Source organism: Thamnophis elegans, chromosome 6 (genome assembly GCF_009769535.1).
Source record: "Thamnophis elegans isolate rThaEle1 chromosome 6, rThaEle1.pri, whole genome shotgun sequence".
Taxonomy (NCBI): Eukaryota; Metazoa; Chordata; class Lepidosauria; order Squamata; family Colubridae; genus Thamnophis; species Thamnophis elegans.
Window position 1 is genome coordinate 47,793,022 of NC_045546.1, and position 24,887 is coordinate 47,817,908.

Here is a 24,887-nt window from a genome sequence, read left to right on the forward strand (position 1 = left end):
CACGGTTTTTGCCCTCCCCAGGCTTCAGCAAAGCCTCTGGGGTCTGGGGAGGGGTCATGTATGAATGCGCGTGTGCATGCGCAGGTGGAGGAATGATTGAATTGATGTGGGCATGCATGCACACATTTTTGGCATTCCATGAGAAAAAGCTTCTTCATCACTGCTTTAGAGGTAGCCATATGTAGAACATGTTGCAGTAGTGGCTACAAAGGCATTAATTACTATTAGAATTTTCAAGAAGAGGTATGCGAAGGAGATGAAGCCATCTCCTAGCCATGGCTTCCACCTGCTCTTTGAGGATCAGCAGTGATTCTGGAAAGACTTCCAGATTTGACACTGGGTCTGTCCGAGATAGTGGAATCCCATCCAGAACTAAAGATGGAAGAACCTTATCTCTGGAAGGTTCAAGTAATCATAGCCAGCCCCTTGCTAGGTTGAATTGGAGTCCATCTTGCTTCATCCAGTCCCCAATAACCTCCAAAAACTGGGATATGAATTTGTAGGAACATATACTCCCAATTTTGTGAATCATACCAATGAAATTCAACATTGTTGGACATCTCATGCACATGCAGGAGAGAGAGAGAGAAAGAGTGTGAGAGAGAATTAATGTACTTCTGAAGTACATTGCTTCAGCTAATCCTTGTTTTAAGTCTTAATAGCCTTAAGAAGGCAATATTAAAGTTATTTTAAAAAATGAATTGCACACAGATATGGCATTTATTTTTTCAATGATAATAATTTTGACTACTAACCCAGCCTCAACAATGGAGAAAATCAATAAAATAAAAAAAATAAACCAGTTCAGAAAAGATCATTTTTACTTTCATATTTAAATCTGTTACAAAATATTTCTAACGAATGAATTATCAATTTCAATTTACATTTTTTTCAAAGTTATTTTTTAAGAAAAATAATATTTATGCTTATGTTTTCTAGGAACATCATTTGCATGTGAAATTCTCAGACAGCTAAATAAGACTGAAAACAGGATCATTAGCTATTAATTTCCTTTATTTTTTATATCAGTGAAACAAAATATAATCAAATGTTTTCAAGAATATAAATGACACATCTTTATTTATCTTCTGCAATGTTTTGGATACCATGTTGAAACAATAATAGATAGATAATTTGTAGAAGAAGAGCAGGCAGAACTGGGGTGCAGAATTAAGCATATTAACAGCTAAGAGTTGTTACATTGCCACATACAGTCTAAGACCAACTCCTTGAATTCTATTAACTCTTACCTGGTGCCAATTTGGTATTGAACTTTAGTTTACTAGATTTTTGAATATAGGCTTGAGCAATAAATAAAACCCACTGAATCTTGTCCTGTGCCTGACCTGATTTGAGAGAAAAAATAAATTTGTTTTTAATGTCTAAAAAATTGTCTATATTGTAAAAACTGAATGCTTTATGTTTGTCCAGTTCCTCCAATCATTACTTTGCTTCAGAAGTCCTTTAATGCTACAGCAGATCGTGGAGAGGCAGTTACTTTGTTCTGTAAAGCTACTGGTTCTCCTGAACCTGAAATCAACTGGTACAGGTAAGTTTCACAAGCAGAGAATTTTACCATACAATGGGTTTTGGAATTGTTAAATAAGAAATAACTAATTAGGGGGATTTTTCAGTCAATATGGTTTTTTTTTAAAAAAAGAAATCTGCCGATTGAGCAGGTTTTTGTTCCCAACTTAAATTCATTTCTGAATGGATGACTTTCCTCAATATTTTATTTTGAAACAGGTTCTGTGTAAGCCATTAAATTAGCATGCATATTGGCTAAGTGCTGTAAGCATACCAAAGGAATGCAAAATAAAAAAAATGACAGTTTACTTAGATTATGAATACACCAGCATAATATATGGTGTGTCATGCTGAAGAAAGACTCAATGTCGAAAACAAGTATTCTCAGAAACTATTCCAGTGTTCTTCTTGGCCTTTTTAATCATATTATGATACCACAGTTTATAATATTAAAGATAACAACAATTGCAATTTTTATATCAAGACAGAATTTTTAGATTCTATAGTGCAGCAGGGAAATTTCACTAAAGTATGTTGTACAGTTTTGAACAATTATACAATATAATATAGGAAATAACTCAGGAAATCTATATTATTTTGGATCCTATATTTACATGAAATTGAATCGATAGAGCCTTACAAATATATTACAGAAAACAATCTAATTATTCCTTTGTAGAAATATTCTGAGACCATACTCCCTTATTATGATTTTCTGGTTAAGATTTTTATTCTTATAACATGGTGGTTATTGATTACTGCAAATTCATTTACAGAAAGCTTCAGAAATCTATTATTATGTGCAAATAACATTTGTGGATACAAGTAACAGATTAGCCCATAAAGTGGAAATCGTAACCTATAAAAGAAGATATAATTTGAAATTATCAATGATACTAAAAACATTTTCCTAGTAGTAAAATAAATATAAAATATTAATTCTTTCTTGTTTCATTGTTGATATTTTTCTTCAGTCATCTGTATATCTAAAGAATTTCTGTAACTTCTACTGACAGCGTTGTTATTATTGCATCATAATTTCTCAATAATATATACATGAAATTACATGATTTACACATTTTGTAATATAAATCTTTCTTTATATAAAGGTAACAGTAATCAAAATGGTAATATTCATAATCAATTCAAGAATATTTGTTTTCAAGTTTGCTTCCCTTTTTCATAATTACGGTGAAAGTATATATTCTTCATGACATGAATAAATTATAAATGTTATAATGAATGATAGTTAAACTGCATGATTTTTTATGCCCAATTATTATGTCCTTTTGTAACTTCAATAAAGCAAAGGGAATTTGAACTCTCATAATTGTAGAATGTCTATAATGTTAAATGTAAGTTATTATTTGAATTAATAAAAATGCTGTATCACCATGTAAATTTTTATGTTCTTATTTGATTACATAATAGAGTATTATAATGAATCTTCACACACAAATGAAAAGTTAAAATTCCTAATTTTCCATATTTATCAAAAACTTGTATCTATATGTCTTTATAGAAAGGGCAAACGTATTGAGGAAAGTGATAAATATACATTAAGAGGCAGGAATATGGAACTAACCATAAAAGATATAAAAAATGTTGATTCTGGTCCCTATATTTGTGAAGCAAGAAATAAAGCAGGAAGAGTGACAAATCAGACTTTCATGCAAGTTTTTGGTAAGTATTGTTTGGCTTGGCTATCTTTGAACTTCACTTCAAATTTATTGTATGTAAAATTCTTAGAAATGTTTAATTGACTCTGAAATAAATTCAGAGGTCCTTCACTTAGGAAAGCCATCCGATCCCTAGCTGTTACTAATTTTCATTCATTTTTTAATGAGACTTTTTCAAAAGAAAAAAATGTTAGGAAAAATATTTTTTTCATTTTAGTACAAATTGAAAATTTGATTATTATTATTTTTTTTAAAAAAATGTAATAATATTCACTGCTGCCTTACAGATAATGATGAAAATATACTGAGAAATTACAAGTTCCTCTCTACAATCTACCTGTGCCCATAACAAAATTCTATTCTTTTATATAGAGGAGGAAGTCTAAACAAAAACATATCTATGATGTTCACTTGCAAAAACCCAGCCAGTTTTTTTGTTTTTTTTTATAGTCTGAGAAAAGATGATTCAAATTGAAAATATAGGAAACACATGACTAGGTGATATTCATGTCACATTGATATTTTTTAAAAAATAGTTCTATTGTTTCCCAGGACTTTTAAAATGTTTCAGTCCTCTCTGTTTGTATAAGAGTTCTTTGCCTTCTTATACCAAAAGGAATCAAGGTAATTAGATTCTTTCCTCTTTCCCAGAATATCATTTATTTTCCCTTAATTGTTCCTACACAATTTATAAGATTGTTTCTGTTCATCTCTATAGTTTCTTATCCATTCAACCTGGAAATTTTTAAAGCAGTAGCTTTAAAATAGTCATTTTTAGAGATATTAATGATATTAACTTTTGTAGCTCAGGATTGAAATGAAGGGTCTATGATGTTCTGTGAACCTGACATCTACAAGAAAAGAACCAAGCTCAGAGAGCACCAAGGACCCCACATTAGTGAATTCATAAGAAAAGTTGAAAAAGAAAGATATTGTGACAACATTAGCTACTAAATAGTTCACTTTCATAAAAACAGCTACTGGAGATATCTACAAGAGTTAGACATACATTGTTAAGCAAAGTAAAGGAACTGGAGAACAGAGAAGAAGAAAAACGTGACAAATCTTACATTTGCAGGAATAAGCTTCTCAATGTCCAGTCTAATATATAGAGGGTCATAATGTGATAAGAAAGACAAGAACAGAGAATAGCAAGAGAGATTGAATAGAGCTATTATTTTATATAATCAATGTTATTTTCATTAAGTATATGAAACTAAATTTAGTTTACCCACATATTATACTTGTTGCCTATTTTCAATATACGTGGGTAAACTAAATTGAAATATACATGTTGCCTATTTTCATTTCAATATTTAACTTTCTCAATGGAAAACCTCTACCAAAAATGGAATAATGTTACAATGCAGATAAGCATTAGGAGTAAAACAAACATATATCAAGAAGGTGTTGTATGTAGCCTTTGATATCAAGAACAAGTAATATAATTTATATTTCTAACAGTACAGCCTCAAATAATACAACTTAAAAATGAAACCACCTTTGAAAATGGTCAAGCCACTCTGATATGTGAAGCAGAAGGAGAACCAGTTCCTGAAATTACTTGGAAAAGAGCTGTTGATGGAATAACATTTTCTGAAGGTGAAAAGGTAAATTAACACATAGAACTCAAAAATCAATAATAATAATATTTCATTTATTCAAAATATAAATATAATTTCAGTTAGATAAAACATTTTATGTGTGAAATATAAGTATGAAAATCCTGCCTTCCCAGGCTGCAGGATATAGAATAATTCAGATTAAAAAGAATACTCTTCCTTTGATTATTTTCTGTGCAGGACTTAATATTATGCTTGAATTACACTTTTATTCATGTAAAATGGCTGTTTTCTGTCTTACCCAGAGGATATTTGAAAATTTTGTTCACATTTCTTTGTTTGCATTTTGATATTTATTATTGGAATTAACATGATAAATTACTGTGGATGTTGTTGCTTTTTTATTTACATCTTTCATCACTTTGAAACCAGTCTGCACATTGAAAGACATTTCTTCTTCATTTCTTTATTGCGTTGACATAATCTATTTTTTTAAAAAAATGATTTTATGATATCTCTTTCTGCTTGATGTTATCTTAAAAGATATCATTATTTTGTGTGTGTGTGTGTGTGTGTGTGTGTGTGCGTGTGTGTGTCAGGGGTGGGTTCCTGCCAGTTCTAACCTTTTCTATAGAAGAGGTTCCACAAATCTACAGTGCCGTTTAGAACTGGTTCCAGCTCCCTTCCCCCACCCATCCACGTATCATCAAGATGAAGAGCGAGAGGAGGAATTCTGGGAATTGAAGTCCACAAGTCTTAATGCTGTCAAGTTTGAAGACCCCTGGATTTTTTTCCTTAAAGGTTAGGGGTGCAAGGGTCTTGTAACTTGACAGTTTTAAGACTTGTGTGCTTCAAATGCCAGAGTTTCAGAGCCAACATTTTGGTTGCTAAGTGCCAAGCCACTCCCACTCAGTCACATGGCTGGCAAGCCACTCCCACCCAGTAACATGGCTGGCAAGCCATTCCCACAAAGTAGGCTACACCTACAGAAGAGGTTCTAAAAAATTTGGAAACCCACCAATGGTGTGTGTGTGTGTGTGTGTGTGTGTATGTGTGTGTGTGTGTGTGTGTATGCTGGTCTAGTTGTATTCAGGTCTTTTCCCATGTAAGATGATTGTCTTGGCAACGTTTCACCGAGTCTCACTTTCCCGAGTTTCCCATGTAAGATGATTGTCTTGGCAACGTTTCACCGAGTCTCATTCCCCATCCTCAGGCTGGTGTTTTTGGCCAAAAACACCAGCCTGAGGATGGGGAGTGAAACCAACATTTAGGCGAGGTCTCATTCACCATCTCCAGGCTGGGTTTTGGGCTTAAACTGTGAACGGACCTACAGTCTTTCTTGGTGTGTGTGTGTGTGTGGAGTGCTGGCTTTGTTTCAGTAAGTGGAATGATTGGTTGTGTGGTTGTATCATGATTGGTAGATTGGTGCTGATTGGTGCTGGCTGTGTGTCTATTGTTGTTTCGGAACACGAGTGGGTGGTGGGTGGGGCTCGTTTGTTGACTAGGGCTGGTTTCCAGATGTCTGGTAGGCGGGAGGTATCAGCACGTTTATTCATGTTATGGGTGTGTTTCTCTATTTTGATAGCTTCCATAATTATTCTCTTGTTGAAGTGTTCTGTTTTGGAGATTAACCTGGTTCCTTCAAAATTAATTTCATGTCCTGTAGCTTTAAGGTGCTGGAAAAGGGAAGAAGTTTTTTTCTTTTTTTTCTTACTGCATTCTTGTGTTCTGTGATGTGTTCGTTTATTCTCCTGTTTGTTTGTCCTATGTATGTTGCAGGGCAGATTTTGCATGGTATTTCGTAGACTCCTTGGTTTTCTAGTTGGATTTTGTCTTTGGGGTTTCTTAAGATGTTGGCTATTTTTGGTCACTGTTGAAGACTGTCTTGATATTGTGTTTGTGGAGAATTTTGCTGATTTTATCTGTGGTGCCTTTGATGTAAGGGAGGAGGGTGATGCCGTTGTCCTGTTCTGTGTCTTGGTTCTTGAGGGGAGTCTCCCTTTGGATTAGGTTGGTAATTGTTTTTCTTTGGAATATAATTTTGTAATATGTTAGGAAAATGTGGCGAGCCATTGAGAATGCTGATTAATTAAGAAATAATAGTATGATGTTACACAAAGCATCCCTACTAAAATCTAGCAACTAGATAGATAAATATAAAAACCATAGTGTCCATAATTATTTCATTAGTTTCCTTATCTTTAGAAATAAATTTCTAAAGCATTTCATCTAATGAGCAATTGGTTGACAAAAATAACAGAAGGTTTGGCATTTTGTGGATGGCGCTCACACAAGCCAATGAAACCTAAACAAGGCAACATTTATTTAATAATATAAATACTTCTATATAAATTTACAATCAGAACCTCTGTCACAAATGTTCTGAAGTTTCAGCACATTTCCAGGTCACTTCAAAATCTTTTACACAAACTTTATGGTACTAAGTGTAGTCAATATGCAATAAATTGAAGCCTAGCTTCAGGGGAAATTGCACTAAGCTGCCAAATTATTTTGTGAAAATTCTTCACCTACTTGCATTTCTTCCTTACAAACATTTTTTTTCTAAAACTCTTTTAAAAAAATGAATAATATTTTATTATTATTGTAATTCATTGATTTAAATAATCTTACAACATTTTGGCAAGTAGTTAATATTTTTTTTTACTAAAGCATTGTAATTGACATGTAAAAATTCAGCAGTCCTCATAAAAATGGTTCCAAACTAATTTTACAATAAACTTTAATGAAAAGTTATTTTGGGACTTTACACTAACAGATCTCTTATACCTGAAGCAGAAATTAAAGATCACATTTAGAAAATGTGATCCAGAAAAGCATTACGTGAAGATTTTATTTATCATGAACTTTAAAAGAAAAACATGCGGAGGAAGCTGCCATTTTGCCAGACATTTAAAATAAAAACAATTTGGTCTTTCTCTCTACATTCAGTGGTCAACATGCAGTCATTGTTTTCACAATAATATTGTTCAACAGATAGACATTTCCAACTGAACATATATTTTCTAAGTTATGCATTAATGGGCAATGCACAATTATTTATGTTAATGTATCTTTGGATAGAATGCAAAGGTAATAGAGTCTGTGTGTGTGTGCGTGTGTGTGTGCGTATGCGTGCATGCATGGGAAGGTGAGTCATTCAATGTTTGACCAATGTTTCATTGTTAGCCATTCAGTTGTATCTGGCCTTTAGCCACTCTATGGATCAGCACTTTACATATCCCTCTTCCTCCTTCGGATCCTCCTTTATCATCCCTGTGTCAAGCCAACTGGTACTAAGGTGACCTTTTCTCCTTTTTCAACCGATCACTCCCAACATGATTGACTTTTTGAGTGACTTGGCTTGCATGACTTTGCCAAAACATGACAGACTTTGCTTGACAATCTTGGCTTTGAGTGATATTTTTGGTCTAGGACTTTGTCTAGGATTTCCTGCTTTGCAAACTATTATGAGATGCATAATAGTTGTGTCCAGCACCACAATTTTAAGATGCCCACCCTTGTCCTATATTCCTTTTTCAGAGTCTAAGTTACACAGTCATATGTAGCAATTGGATTATTGTTGACTAATCTGTATTCGGTTATTGATGCCAGACATTACAGTTCTTCCAAATGTTATGTGCCTTCTGATCTCAGTGCTGCAGTCACCCCATTGGTCAATTTTAGAACCAAGGAAGCTGAATTCCTGTATTGTTTCAATGGTCTCATTGCTGATTTGCACCCTCACCTGTGTGTTCTCTGCAGTTGTCATTATCTTTGGTTTTTTTATAGGTACATTCCAATTTTTTCACTTTTATCTTTGACTCAATAATCATATTTGAATTAGGTGCTAAAGTGGTAGTGGAGCTATTATAAATGTTAATGTTTATGGAAAGGCTTCATATGAGCAACTATTTTAGACTTAGATGTTTTTCTCATGATATTTGTCATGTCACACTCCAATTCCCTCAAAGCAGGTTTATTTTAACTTCGTTAAAAAAACCCACTCTATTCATTTAGTTTGGGCAGTCAATGCTGTTTAAAATATTCATCTTTTAGTTGTGAAAGAAAGAGCAATTTAAGTTTTACTATAAGGTGTTGTTTAGTTTGTTTCACAGGTGATTCATAACATACCTAAAACTCCCTTTTTACAATTCTGTTATCCCTTAAGTCAGGTAGAGTCAGGACAACTGGATGGAGCTGAGCATTGCCCGATGCCTTTCTTGATGCACCATGGGGATCACAGCAGATGTTTTTTCTTTGTGCTCTAGGAGAGAAACATCTTACATTATCTAAAAATGAACTCTCAAGTTCTGAGTGGGAGGCAAGCATTTTTACCACTAGGCCACCATATTGCCCATTCATAATTACTGTATAAATAGTTAGACTATAACCTGACTACACAGATGGTGATTAAAGGAAAGAGATTAGGTATATTTTTAACAATAAATGTGAAATCATATTTAATCTTCCAAGGTCCTAGTAATTTTCATGAAGGTCAGCATTATTTATCCATTAGTTTCTTTTTATTGGTATTCTGTGATAGTGTTGTATTTAGTATAACTTTCTGGTTGGTCATATTTTATTAAGTTTATTGGTTTACTTTTATTATTTCATTACTTTTGTTGTTGTTGTTTTGCTTGGCATTGTATTAAAATCAATTCACTAGGAAATCCCAATTACTTTTATTTTTTACTTGATTAATAATTTGTAAATTTCATTCAGAATGATATTAACCTCCATGGTAATCTTTTAATGCAGGTTAGGTATGGTATAGCTGTTGACTTTGGTACTTATAAACATGATTTGTTTCTTCTTCAAGTTCATTTTCAAGTCTGAAAACTTGTCATTGTCATTTTTATATATCTTTGAAGATTATTCATCTTTGAAGGTTTTCAAATTGTTGATGAAAAGAACAATGTTGGGCAAACATAATTGGTTGATCTTTATTACTGCTTTGGACCAGTTCAGCTGTTTGAATATGTCTGCAAACTTGCTAATAATATTTTTGATAAATGTTGAATTTCTTTTATATATTAATGGAGGCAATCTTTTCATTTATGTATGTGGTAGCTGTAGCATTTACAGATTCTTTCATAGTTAAAGCTTAGAGCTTCAGTTATAACACTCAATTTAGCAGAGTCAATGCTGTTTGAAAGTCAATGAATGCCAGGCAAAGTGATAGTTGGTATTCACTGCAATGTTCAATAATATCCTGAATCCTTTGTATATGCTCTAAAGTGCCAAATTGATTCCAGAAATGAGCTCATTCTCTTATTTGAACAAGGTCCAATGTTTTCACTTAGTTTTGGGAAATTTATATAGAATTAAAATCATTAATTGTACTATAGGTTTTAATACCTTCTTCATCACCTTTTTCCATTCTTTGGAATCTGTCAATGGTGGTATAACTGAAAATATGTTATTATTTTAAACAGTAAATAAATATTTTTCCAATATTCTGTAAATCAACCAACATATCTCTAAGCACTGTCTAATCATCACTTGGGAAGAGAGCTATCATTCCTTCATCTCTATCCAAGATTTCAGTAATGTGTCTAAGCTTCAATAGTGTATGGAATCCTATTCTATTTTTCTCCCTCACCAGCTGGAGAGTGATTCTTGGCTTGAAATGACTGAGAAGGAGTTATCTTCTTCATTTTATGAGGCATACCATTAACATAATGTTACATCCAAGCCATTAAACTAAATTGAGAGAGTTTTGGTTTAAATCACTCACCCATTCAGCATTTTACATGAGCAATTATGGTCTAGGACAGAGTAGAATATAGAAAAGTAATTGTCTAAGCAGCCATGAAAACACTAAATTCTAAACTATCAAATATTAAGCAGTTATGCAATATTTTGTCTCAACTGGCACATTTAGAATGTATAGAGTTATATAGGAATATGTAGATAACTTTGAAGAAGAATTGCTAAGACTGTTACACAAGTATCAGCTAGGCTATGATAAATAGGAAGGTGTGAGAAAATACAAGGTTGTCCTGCTTGATTCTCTTTCATATACGAGAATAGAAAGGGAAATGTTGTCTTATTTTCAAGATTATACCCATGATAATAAAGTAGAATTCCAATACCCTTGTGTGGTATATTTCTTGATTCAGGTTACCTCAAAAAGCTAATACCAACGAATGAGAACATACAACTTCATAAGGCAATCTGGTCAGGATCTCTTTCTCTCCACTCTGCCAACTGAATGTAGTCCTGTCTCCCTGGGCAAAAAAAAAATGTATCTATACCCTTCGGATATTTGACTACGGTCCTCAGATCTTAACCTAGTTATCTCTGTACAGTAACCTAGTTACTGTAAACTAAACATATTATATCCTTTAAGTTTTTCTCAAAAGTTGGCCTTCTGGACACTTTACTATTATGACTTGCCACTAAACTTCTTCTAATTGGAGACTATCTGGTTGCCTTAGCTGACCAGAGTATTTAAAATAAATGTTGTATTTAAAATAAAGTCTGACCAACACAAAATAGACTATAACAATTATTTTCTATGATCTTGACTTTATATATCAGTTCTAGGTAGATTTGACTGGAAAATTAACTCCATAGGAAAGCTAAAACTATTTTTGAGGTTAGCTATAATAGCAGAATCTTAAAAGTTTGATTTTATCTCAGCCTTCTCTTTCTAGTTCAGTAAATTAGGTGCCTGCCTGCCTTCTGAATATTATCTTATAGTTCTGGACTTAAAAATGCTTCAGCACCTTTTGTTTAGGAAACAGTTCTTGCATATGCAAAATGGGCAAAAAGAAACTAAAGTGTTGATTAAAAATATCACATACTTTACCTTTGAAAAGTGAATATATACTGAAAGTATAAATAGAAATAATTCTGTATTAAAATGCTTTACATTGCAGCTGTTATTTTTAGCAGCTCCAGTGTTACTAGATGAGGTGTGATACAAACATATATTTAGGAAATACAACATACACAAAATAAAATTAAAGAAACAATTTTGTATTGGCTAGCTTGTATTCTAAAACTTCATAGTTCTTCATAGTGTCTTAAAATATGATCACATGTACTGGAATTTTAGAAAGTAACATAATATCTGCTATTGTGTCATAATCCCCCCCCCCTTATCTCTCTCCTTTTTCTTCTGGTCAATCATGTTGAATTCTTGACAAGTCCTTGCAACTTTATTGGCAAGGTCCCCCTCCTAAAAAGTGCCATTGCCTCTTTCCTATGGATGAGAAAAATTGACTTGTCCAAGGTCACCCAGCTGGCTTTGTGCCTAAGATGAGACTAGAACTGACAGACTCGTGGTTTTTAGCCTGATGCCTATGCCATACTACACTAAACTGACTCTCTCACACTTTAGATTAGTATACAGTTTTAAGGAACACTTTGTTCTTCTGTTATATCTATAAAGAATCTGTTGAAAAAATATTGAGTCCTTTTTAAAAAAATATCTGTAGAAATTATTCATTACTTCCGGTTCTTTTGAGAGCTTCTGCACGAGACAATATGGTTTGATCCCAACAATAGATCTGCTCAAATATGTAAGTCAAAAATAAACATTATAATTTCTTTTAGAAATAATTAGTGGTTTGCTCAAAATATTTAAATGCTACATATGAATTTGAAAGAACCATGCTGTGGATTGCTTTATGATTAATGAAGCCACGAGGATAATGTGCAAATACAACATTCTGAGGTAGTAAAAAGTTAAAGATGGTTTTCTTAGAGACATTTTGATAATATCCATGTTCAACTTAAATAAGTTGAAATTTTCAAAATTAGAACAATAACAATGGATAAAAAGGCAGGAGTGTCAGGAGTGATTGAAAAACTTTACTTGTAGTGTTGTGAAAATGTTAAGTTAAGAGAAGGGAAAATGAGGAGCAGAATGGGATTCTGATTTTTTTCCTCCCAAACAAAATATCATAGATTCTTATATACAATGTATGTAACTTCTATAGTGGAAGAATGTGTGTCCCACTGATTCAGGTAATGACCTGAAAAAATTTCCTTTTTTTTCTTCTGACTAGAATTTAAAAATTTACATTGAATAACAGCTAATTTATTATTAAAAGTATTTAAAGTGTCCCTTAGCTTCATTTCCTCCCCCTTTTTTACCTTCCTATAATTACAGGTGCACCAATCCTGCCTCTTACAAGAACAGAAGAAATAATATTGGTTTTGGTATGTACAATGCCCTGTGTCACCTCTTTATATAACCTACCAAAATATATTGCATGAAAACACCAGCATAAAGTAGTAATTAATCATATCTCATATTGCTACCATTTCTTAAATCATATCTTACATTCTTAAAAATGTATTATTGTATTGGTGTATAATGGATAATTATTAAATACTTTTTGGTGCATCCAAAAAATCATTCCCATTTTCCAATCTTTGACATTAACTGCTAGTTATAATGATGGACAGAAAGCCAAAGCAACAACAATTAAACAATCTTTTTGTAATGATTTAATATTATATATTTCTTAAACAGATTACAACAAATAATTGTTTTCTCTATGGACTGGAAATTATACCAGCTCATTTAGAAAATTATAAAATGTTACAATAATTTGAATTTATGTGAGAAATTAAGTAGATTTGATTCAAGGTGTTCCATTGAAAACATAGCCACATGCTTCAAATACAAGGTGAAGTTTAACATGACTGAATCAGTAGACAATAAGGAATATACACGTGGCAATACTCTGGAATTTTCTGCTGTTTCCAACAGGTGCATGGATAGAATGCATTTACCTGAAGAATGTGGGGAATATTGTGAATGTTTCATCCATATCCCAGAAGGAAGCTTCCATCAGCTTCTCTACATTTGTGGCTGTTGTGAATGACAGCCCTTACTCATCAAAGGTAGCTTTTCATCCTAGGAAATCTTGACCAATTGTTACAACCGCTCAAATTTTAATAATGCCTTCAGTTCAGATAGCATTTTCTGCTTCCATTGCTTTTCTGCTACTGGAGAACTAGCTCATTGTTCAAGGTGAAAGTTCTTCTGTATGATATTGAAACCTGAGTGACTTATAAGTAACAGTACTTATTTATTCATCTGTCCCATGGGTACTAATTCATCAAGTAGTGTATTCCTTGACAAACTGATAGATTACAAAGACAACGGCAACATACTTCATTAAGGATTCAATTTTATTTTGAAATCCAGTGATACAAATTTTCCTGGATGCATAAGTGTAATATTTACTTGACTTCCAGAGATAGTTCTGATAGTTCTTGTGGAAAGAGCGGTTGAACTAAATAGTACCAGTGATAAAAATGTATATTTTTATCTAGGGCATCATATTGCTTTGGCTCTCCTACCATCTATATGTAATAGCAACTTTTGAGATATTAAATTATTTTATTTTTGTTAATGAATATTTATTTGGTGGATGTTACATGTACCACAAGGCTACCAATCTTATGATGTACAACTTACATTTGAGAAATGGCAGTATTGTACATAATAGAAATTTATTTCCTGTCATTATGGCTGGTGACACATGGCATTCTCTAGATCTAAGCCAAAAGAAGTGCATTTGAAAATGTTATGACAAATGTGTAAAGAAAGTTTTTAGAAAGTAAAAATTGAATACTAGCATCTTTTACTTGTTGTTTCTCATAAATCAAATACATAAATGTTTCTGTTGAAAGAATTTTGTTCTTGGTCAGGAATAATAGTTTCCTGCAGATTCTTATTGGTGGACTATATAATAGAGTTACCAGTAGAATCTAATTAATATCCACTGAAATCTTCAGGGAATATTATATCAAAGCAGAAGGAAAAACGAATTACTTCTTGAGCTATTCTTATGTTGCAGTCAAAATGAAAAATCTGCCTACTGAACAACCATATATGATGACGGAAGGACATTCATCACTTTGATTGAGTTACAAAATTATGTATATTTCAATAGACTAGAAGTAGAAAAATGTAAGAATGTATTTTCAATTGAAGTTATTACTGAGATGGAGAAAAAAATTTAAAATTACCTTACTGAAATTTCTGATTGGGGTCAGAAATTTTGACTAAAACACTGAAAGAAGATACAATCTATATTTTCTGTTCTTGCAAATGTATGTATTATTTGTTATTTATCAGTCTCTCTCTGCCACCTATACTAAAGTGGTAAAATCTAGAAAAGCACTAGAGATAAAAAAGAATTTTCTGTGTCTTTGCTGTCGATTAGTGGTGGGCAATCCATATATTTCTATGTTCTGATGGCTCACTAATACCATTGTGAAGGCACTAATAACCTTTTCCAGATAATGTTTTCTTATAATGCATTAATTTATTTTAGGAATTATAGGCAGTATAAAAATAGAACAACAATGTTGGAAATTCATTTATAGATATTATTGCCAGTATAGAGATCACAGCAGAAATAACTGTGCAATGATAAGAGAGGATACTTCCAGAATGAGATGTTTTAATAAAATGAATATATTCCATAATTACAATTTCTTTTGAAAGAAACCAAATAGCAAGGCTCTTTTACAAAGATGCCCATTAATATAAGGGACTGGACAATGGGATCTTTGGTTGCTAATATTTTTAATTTGAATATACTTATGTAGAAATTTATTTTATTGTTACAAATTTGATACATTGCAGTAGAAGAATGCCATTGATATCCATGTTTAAAGACTGGAATCTAAACTTACTTGACAATAGATATTACATCTATTGTATATTTAAGAAAATGTGCAGAGAAACCAAAATAATAATTGCATTCAATGTATTAATATGTCATAGATGATAATAGAGCATGTTTGTTAATACTTTGAGCTATAAATGTGTAAAGTGGTTTTCTGGAAGGTATTGTAAGTTACTAAGAGTTGACACTGGCCTGATGGCAGATAATCAATTGTATAACTGATTCTATACTTTAATTACAGTGCTTATAAAATTGCGTTAACTATTATTATGTAGTCAATCTATCAAGGTTTTATATATTTGTGTTTTTCTGCCTAGGGATGTTCAGAATTTTATGTACATTGTTTTGTGTGTTGACTAGCTGGTTTCAAGTTGCTCTGTGCCTGAATCTTTCAGGCAGCTTAATCTGTACATAGAATAGAATGGGACATTTTGTTATGGAAAGAAATGGTTTAAAGGTTAGCAAAAAATGAACAAAAATATTGGCCACTAATGAAAGACAGGGAAGCAAGAGAAGATGCTGGGATGACAGGGAAATGGATAGATCAGTGGGATTAGTTACTGTAGTTTCTTAAATGAGAGGAGAGAAAGGGCAATTAATGAGCACCTGTCTACCCTAGATGAATTCAAATCACCAGGACCGGACGGATTACACCCCAGGGTTCTGAAGGAACTGGCAGATGAGATCTCAGAACCACTGAACTATATCTTTCAGAGATCTTGGAGCACTGGTGAACTGCCAGAGGACTGGAAAAGAGCTGATGTGGTTCCCATCTTCAAAAAAGGAAAAAAAAATAGATGAAACTATATACTTTCAGTCTGACCTCAATGCCAGGAAAGATTCTGGAAAAGACAATCAGGCAACAAATTAGCAAACACCTAGAAGTAAACAAAGTAATAGCCAAAAGCCAACATGGGTTTGTCAAAAACAGAGCATGCCAGACTAATCTTATTGCATTCTTTTACAAAGTGATAAAATTAGTGGACCAGAGGAATGCCATCAATATAGTTTACTTGGACTTCAGTAAGGCATTTGATAAGGTAGACCATAACCTACTACTAGATGAAGTAGAAGAATGTGGGTTAGACAGCATCACCACCAGATGGATTTGTAACTGTCTGACCAACCGCACTCAACGTGTAGTCCTCAATGGAATTGCATCTACATGGAGGGAAGTATGCAGTGGAATACCCCAAGGCTCTGTTTTAGGCCCAGTACTCTTCAACATCTTCATCAATGATTTGGATGAGGGAATAAATGGGGAACTCATCAAATTTGCAGATGACACCAAGCTGGCAGGAATAGCCAACACTCCAAAAGATAGGCTAAAGATACAGAAGGATTTTGACAAACTTGAACATTGGGCATTATCTAATAAAATGAAATGCAATGGTGAAAACAGTAAGGTTCTACATTTAGGCAAGAAGAAAGAAATGAACAGGTACAGTATAGGTGGTACCTTGCTCAATATTAGCAATTGTGAGATGGATCTTGGAGTCCTAGTGGACAACCATTTAAATATGAGCCAGCAGTATGCAGCAGCTGCCAAAAAAGCCAACACAGTTCTAGGCTACGTAAACAGAGGGATAGAATCAAGATCATGTGAAGTGTTAATACCACTTTATAATGCCTTGGTAAGGCCACACTTGGAATCCTGCATTCAGTTTTGGTCTCCACGATGTAGAAAAGATGTGGAGATTCTAGAAAGAGTGCAGAGAAGAGCAACAAAGATGATTAGGGTACTGGAGACTAAAACGTATGAAGAACGGTTGCAAGAACTATGTCTAGTTTAATAGAAAGAAGGACTAGGGGAGACATGATAGGAGTGTTCCAATATCTCAGGGGTTGCCACAAAGAAGATGGAGTCAAACTATTCTCCAAGGCACCTGAGGGTAGAACAAGAAGCAATGGGTGGAAACTAATCAAGGACAGAAGCAACTTAGAGCCGAGGTGGCGCAGTGGTTAAATGCAGCACTGCAGGCTACTGCTAGATCAGCAGTTCAGCGGTTCAAATCTCACCGGCTCAGGGTTGACTCAGCCTTCCATCCTTCCGAGGTGGGTAAAATGAGGACCCGGATTGTTGGGGGCAATATGCTGACTCTCTGTAAACCGCTTAGAGAGGGCTGAAAGCCCTATGAAGTGGTATATAAGTCTACTGCTATTGCTATTGCTATAAACTTAGAACTAAGGAGAAATTTCCTAACAGAACAATTAATCAGTGGAACAGCTTGCCTCCAGAAGTTGTGAATGCCCCAACACTGGAAGTCTTTAAGAAGATGTTGGATAGCCATTTGTCTGGAATGGTATAGGGTTTCCTGCCTAGGCAGTGGGTTGGACTAGAAGACCTCCAAGGTCCCTTCCAACTCTGCTATTGTATTGTATTATTGTATTAATAACAATCTTACTGTGTTTACTCTTTCTGGATTTTGTTTCATTTCAAACCTAAGTAAACAATGGGTTTTGGATCTTAATTGTACCAAGCTGGGATCGCATGATGTTTCACTTATTGTCCACAGCAGAACTGAGGTTGTAAGTCTGTCATGATCATATGAATTTTCATTTAATTACCATTCTGCTTAGTGATGGAGTTGCCTTTCCCTGTAGTTGTTAAGTAAGAACTACCTGTAATGGAATTGACTTGACCAAATAACTTGCATGGTAAATGTTTTCAGTCTATAAAGCTGATGATGTAGATAAACATACATGTTTTTTTTAAAAAAAAATCATGACAATGGTATACAATATTAATAACTAGGTTAATTGCTCTTGGACCAATCAGTTCTATAATTGTAATTTGTTAAAGCTTTATCCTTAATATGCCAAGGAATGATACATAGACAATAGTTCTTGTGGTAGTGGGTTTCTAATTACATATAGTGAATATATTCAAATGTACAGAACAATTTCTGTTAAAAATGTTCAATATTGACTCTGTATGTAGACATACTAATTACATTTGTAAATGCCTTGTAATTTTATTTATTTGTTTGTTTGTTTACTTATTTATTGAATTTATATTGCTGCCTGTTCACCCATGGCAACTCAAGGCAGCTTACAGAATAAAAAAAGCACATTTAAAACAATAAAAACTAACAAAAAGGATCCAATAAATTAATATAGTACAATATAACAAAATCACTCCCCCCACCTCCCAACCCCTGCCCCAGCGACAGCAGATCACATGAGCCATTTAATGGGCTCCATTCCGCTCTGGGTTCTCCAGGCCCACTGGCAGAAACAGGTCTTCAGCGCCTTCCTGAAGAGTATTAAAATGGGGTCCATTCTAATCTCTGTGGCAATGATGTTCCAGAGAGAGGGAGTCACTACTGAGAAGGCCCTTCTTCTGCGTCTCACCAGGTGTATCCCCCTCAGGGATGGGACCTGCAACATTCTCTGCCTCCCCACTGTGATGGGTCAAGTAGATGTGACTGGCAAGAGACGGTCCCTCAGATAACCTGGTCCCAAGCCATGAAGGGCTTTAAAGGTGACAACCAGCACCTTGAATTTACCAGACTTTTAAAAAATAATACCAAGAATTCTATGATATATAATCAGAAAAGTGTTCTTTAATAAAATATTATTTTTAATTTGTATAATTAAGTATATATAAATAATTAAATGTTATCATTACTTCATGTAAAGCATATTGGTAGATAGCATATGAATTTGTGATACATGGCATAAATATAATGTCACATGTAAAAATCAATTCTACCAAAATTATTATAAGCATAATATGTAACAAATGGCATATTTTACATATAGTCAGGTTGATAAAAGTTTGAATACTTTAGGGAATAATTTAAGTCCAATGGGCAAATCTTTTTTTCCCGTGTCTACAGGATTTCCTTTGACTAATACTTAGTTTATGCATTATGTTTGTATTACAAATAATTTATAAAATAGATATTGTGTAATAATTCTACAATTATTAATCTTAACAATATTCTTTTTTACAAATAGAATCCAGATGGTCGAATAGAAGTCAAGGGACAATATGGAAGATCGTCACTACACATTAAAGATGTGAAATTGACAGATTCGGGGAGATATGACTGTGAAGCTGCAAGTAGAATTGGAGGACATCAAAAGAGCATGTATCTTGATATTGAATGTACGTTAGATTTTTTGTTTCCTCTGAATTTAATGATAACAAAGGACTTTACAGTTTATGTTGTACAAGTAGTCCTTGATACACAACCATAATTGAGCCCAACATTTCTGTTGTTAGGTGAGATGTTAAGTGAATTTTGCCCGATTTTATCATCTTTCTTGCCACAGTTGTTAAGCGAATCATTGCAGTTGTTACATTAGTAACACAATTGTTAAGTGAATCTGACTTCCATATTGACTTTGTTTGTCAGAAGATCAGAAAATGTGATTACATAACCCCAAGGACACTACAATAGTCATAAATATGAGTCATATGCCAAACATCTGAATTTTGATCATATGACCACAGGGATGCCACAACGGTCATAAGTGTGAAAAACTGTCATAAGTCACATGTTTCAATGCTATTGTAACTTTGAACAGTCACTAAACAAACTTATAAATAGAGTACCTGTATTTATGGACTTACATTTAAACAGTTCTCTGACTAGCTACCAAAAGCTGTAGAAGCAAATGGGAGGCCTTTCTAATCCTAAAACAAAAATGCCATGATATTTTTTTTCAATAAGATTTTGTGCTTAAAACAAACAAGCAAACATTGTTAAATGTTCTGTTTTTGGTTTTTTTTGCAAAAAAAGTTCTGCAAAAATGTACATCCTTTTTGCTGCTAAAATTCAGTGCCATTGTATGTATCAGACTATGGATGGAGGCAAGCAGTTTATGGCTGATGGGGCATTGGGTGGGTGTCCCTGAATTCAAATCAATGTCCTTATTAATTAGCAAATAAAGGTACATACCAAAGTGATGGTACAACATTAGAAAGGATTATGTTGTGGCCTCCCAGCTGCCAGCAGAGCTGGCGGTAGACTCGGACAATGAAGAGCTTCGTGAGGAACTTGCGCCAGTCCTGTAGTCTGGGGAAGGTTCTGATGGATGTCCTGCATCAGAAGCAATGATAGAGCCAGGGCCATCTGACATCTCCCAGCTGCCTTCGCAGTCAGAGATAAGTGGGGAAGAAGAAAAACTGGGGCTGTTACAGAAGCGCATATGTGCAGAGCTGTCAGGACAGAACAATTAATTACCAGGAGTCAACTCAGAAAGAAAGGCACACATGGACACTGACTGGCCCCTCCCTGTCTGGGGAATAAATAGAAGCTAAAGGGGAGTGGTGTCATGGGAAATAACCATTTGATTTAGGGAGATTTACTCATTGTGATTCATGTCTCAGAGACTGTTTCAGAGAGTTTGATTTACAGCTTTGTGGCTGGAAGCTCCTTGCCTGGCAATTATCAAAGAACTGATAAGCTCTGTACTTCAGTTAACCCTTGGAAGGATTTTTGCCTGGTATTTTTTGTGTGGAAATGCCATGAATTCACAGTAGTTAAATAAAGAGGGTTTTTTCAGGACACAGTAGTTACATAAAGAGGGTTTTTTCTTGGTTCTGCTAAGCTGGGTCAGAACAGGTTAGTTAAAATATATACTTTAAACATAATGTATATATTACTTTTCTCCCTAAAACTATTAAATTCATACACATGTATATACTCTTACATACCCTACTCTAACACTGTATATGCAGGCATACATAACCATATTTTGTATAAATTACAATTTTCACATCCCTTTTCTTTGTATTTTTTTTTGTAAAAGAATGTATAACTCTTAAAATAATTTGGTGCGTTATTTCCCAACAGTGATAAGATTATTTCTGCTACATTTATCATATTGCTCTCCAGTAGAATTGCCTCCTGAGTTTCTAGACCCCCTTGTTGTTTGAAAGTCAGTGGAAGTAAGGAAACTGTAGATGACTTTTTCCCAAATAGATCTTTGCAATCACTGATCCTGGCATATTCTTGGAGACAAAGTTGTAATATCTAGAATATCAGTCTGAAAAACCAAGAATGGATATGACTGAACATAAGAGCTCCTCTTGGGACTGCGCTATAATGATAACTGTAGTCAGAAATTGTATTTATCAACCATTAATCATCAGGAGTAACAGTTAAAGAAAAACTGCTTCCTGTTGGAAAATGTTGGGCAGCACAGACGATTATGACCCACAGGGGCGCTTTCAAATGCACCAGACTGCAGTTTGGAGTCAGTGTAGTCCCAGGACTGTTTCAGTGTTTAATGGAGTGGCTACTGCAAGGAATCCTGGGGGTGGTGCCATACTTTGAGGACATATTCATCTCGGGGACTCCATAGAGCCGCTGATGGAATGCGTGTGCGAGACTTTGGGGAGGTTTAAGGAGAAGGGACTTAAAGTGAACCCAAAGAAATGTAAAATCGGTGTGAGGCAGATAGAGTTCCTGGTATACCTCATAGACGGGTCTGGCATCCATCCCACTGACAGCAAAGTAAAGGCCATTAGAAATGTCCCTATCCCAAGGAACAAAAGAGAGATCCAAGCCTTCTTAGGACTATTGAACTTTTATAGTATTTTTTACAACAGAAGGCCACCATTGCTGAGCCGCTGAACAATCTCCTGGGAAAGACGGCACTGTGGACCTGGGGACAGAAGGAAGACCGGGCCTTCACAGCTCTAAAAGAGCTCCTATCCTCCAACAGTGTGGTCATCCAGTTCAACCATACTTTGCCAGTTCAGATCACCTGTGACGCCTCCCCCTTTGGAGTCAGAGCAGTCCTCAGCCATTGCCTACCGGATGGATTGGAAGCTCCCATAGCCTATTACTCTAAGACCTTGTCCCCAGCTGAACTCAACTACAGCCAGATCGACAAGAAAGCCTTGAGTTCTGTCACAGAAATCAAGAGATTCCATGAGTACATGTATGGCAGACATTTTGAACTTGTCACAGACCATAAACCACTGCTGGGGTTCCTCGCTGGGAGCCAACAAACCCACTGTACATGTCCCTAAGGATGACCAGATGGGCCATTTTCTTCACGGCGTATGACTACAAGCTGATCTACCGCCCAGGAAAGGACATCAACCACACCGATGCACTCAGCCATTGCCCATTACTGGAGCTGGTGGAAGACTCTGACCCCACTGCCATGGTATTGCTGATTGATGTTGACCCATCCAGGCCAGTCACTGCCAGGGACATTGCCGAGCATAGACAAAAGGATGAGGGGTTGCGAAAGGTTCTGAACTGGGTGTTGAAGGGGTGGCCACAGGAGAAGCTCAGTGAGGAGTTCCAGAGCTACCAGAGTAAGCAGGCAGAACTATCAACTATCAAGAGTTGCTTGTTGTTGGGGGAGAGAGTCATCGTACCCCAGAGGCTGCAGAGGCAAGCCATGGAAGCTACAAGGGTCACCCAGGGATAGTACGGATGAAGGCACTAACCAGGAGCTACATCTGGTGGCCCAATATGAATAAGGACATCACGGAGTAGGTAGCCACTTGAAGATCCTGCCAGGAGACACAACCAGTCCCACCCTGGGCACCCGTGCAAGAGTGGGAAGCTGCCAAGGAACCGTGGTCATGCATCCATATCAACTTTGCAGGACCAGTGGCAGGGCAGATGTTCCTAATCATGGTGGATGCTTACTCCAAATGGCTGGAGGTCGTTATCATGCAATCAACCACGGCAGAAGCCACCATCAGAGCTCTCTGGAAAGTTTTCGTGACCCAGGGCCTACCTGACACCCTGGTCTCTGACAACCAGCCCACAACTGACCACCAAGATGATGGAGGCATTCCTCACAGAGCAAGGGATCTGGCATGTTCTCATTGCCTCATTCAATCCAGCGAGCAATGGATAGGTCGAGTGAAAAGAAACCCTCACCTGAATGGGACCAGGAAGCTTGCAGGAAAAAATCAACCAATTCCTTTTCATATAACACATCACCAAGCAGAGCTCTTGATGGGGAGAAGACTGAGGTCCAGACTTGACTGGTACCACCTGGACTACCTTCCAGAGAACCCCCTGGATTCTATTCGACCAAGCCTGGAGTTCAACATAAATGACCAGGTATTCGCCCACAACTACACCGGGTACCCGATTTGGCTGGTGGGATGAATCGTGGCTGTCACCAAGCCGAAGTCATAAAGAGTGGAGCTAGAGGATGGACGAATCTGGAGGAGATACATCAACCAGGTCCAACACCACTGGGGGATGCTGAACTGAGGAACCAGGGTGATTGGACTGCACCCACCAGCTCAGAACAACTCCCAGAGAACCCCAGGTCTCCACCTCACGGAGCATGCTCAACTGCCAGCTGGGAAGCAGATGGGCGGGAACCGGCCTCACCAAGCCAAGAGATTGAGGGATGACCATCCAACCCAGGCCACAAACACTTAGCTGCATTCGAAGCCATCCCCCAAAGAAATGGCATCTCAGGAGGCAAAGGAACCAGGCCGGAGCTCAACTCGTGGGCCAAGGAGCTCCAGAAGATTCCTTCCCAAGCATCCAGAGGAACAGCAGGCTCGACTGCACCGGCCAAGCTCCCAGGGACAAGTGATCTGTGCAGGTCAAGTAGAAGACAGGCGTGCCCCGCCTACCTGAAAGACTACGTCATCTATGTAGGCTGGGGATTGGACATTGTTCATTCTAGGAAGGGAGGGGTGTTACGTATGGACAAGTACATTGTTAAATTTACATGTTTTCATATGCTCACCGGGGATTGGTTGCCCAAACCCCTGGAAGTTAAACAACTGTCATTGGCCAGCTGGACTGCCGGAGCTCCTTAATTTGCATGTTTTCACATGCTCACCGGGAATTGGTTACCCAAACCCAGGGAAGTTTAAGCAACTGTCATTGGCTGGCTGGTCTGTCGGAGCTCCTTAAAAGGCGAGCTCCGGCAGCCCAGACGGCAAAGCACAGTCACTTACTCTTGAAATGAAATAGTGCTGAAACTCACTCACACCTCTCGCTTGCTTCTCGCAGATCTAACACAAGTCTTGTAATTCAGTTTGAAACTGCATTTGTATTAATATGTTAGAAAATTAATTTTAAGATGTTTCTCAATCATTATCAAGGACCTAGCTATGTATCTCTCAAAAGATTGATGGCCTACTTTCTTCATGGAAGCTACTAATATGGTGGCAATTGGTTTTTTTTTAAAGTATCCAAAAACTTTCAAAGTACTGAGAATGAAGTAAGCAAGTTATATTAAATTAAGACTCTCAACCCTAAACATTTTAATGCTCACCAAAAAAGTTATTCAGAAGGAAAAACAAAGAGAGACATAAAAAGTTACATGCAGGTCATATATCAGGGGTAGCAATACAATAACAATAAAGTATGTCATTGGTTTCATATCTAGTCTGAATGCTAGTTGACAAAGATGTCCAATTAAAGGTAGCATTTTTTTAAAAAAGTATGTTTCACCAATTTTATGGTTTAAGTGAAACTTTCCTCCTTGGTGAATTAAAATCATGC

At 35.7% G+C, this 24,887-nt stretch overlaps 1 protein-coding gene across 1 annotated transcript in view; it reads left to right on the forward strand.

Annotated features, from left to right (window-relative positions):
* The window catches only part of NCAM2 (neural cell adhesion molecule 2), a 145,945-nt gene that overhangs the window by 50,711 nt on the left and 70,347 nt on the right, over positions 1-24,887 (forward strand). The window contains exons 7-10 of the mRNA XM_032219806.1: positions 1,432-1,549; positions 3,050-3,210; positions 4,671-4,816; positions 19,393-19,543. Of these exons, the coding sequence (XP_032075697.1) occupies positions 1,432-1,549; positions 3,050-3,210; positions 4,671-4,816; positions 19,393-19,543 (576 nt within the window). The remainder of the gene's footprint in view (positions 1-1,431; positions 1,550-3,049; positions 3,211-4,670; positions 4,817-19,392; positions 19,544-24,887) is intronic.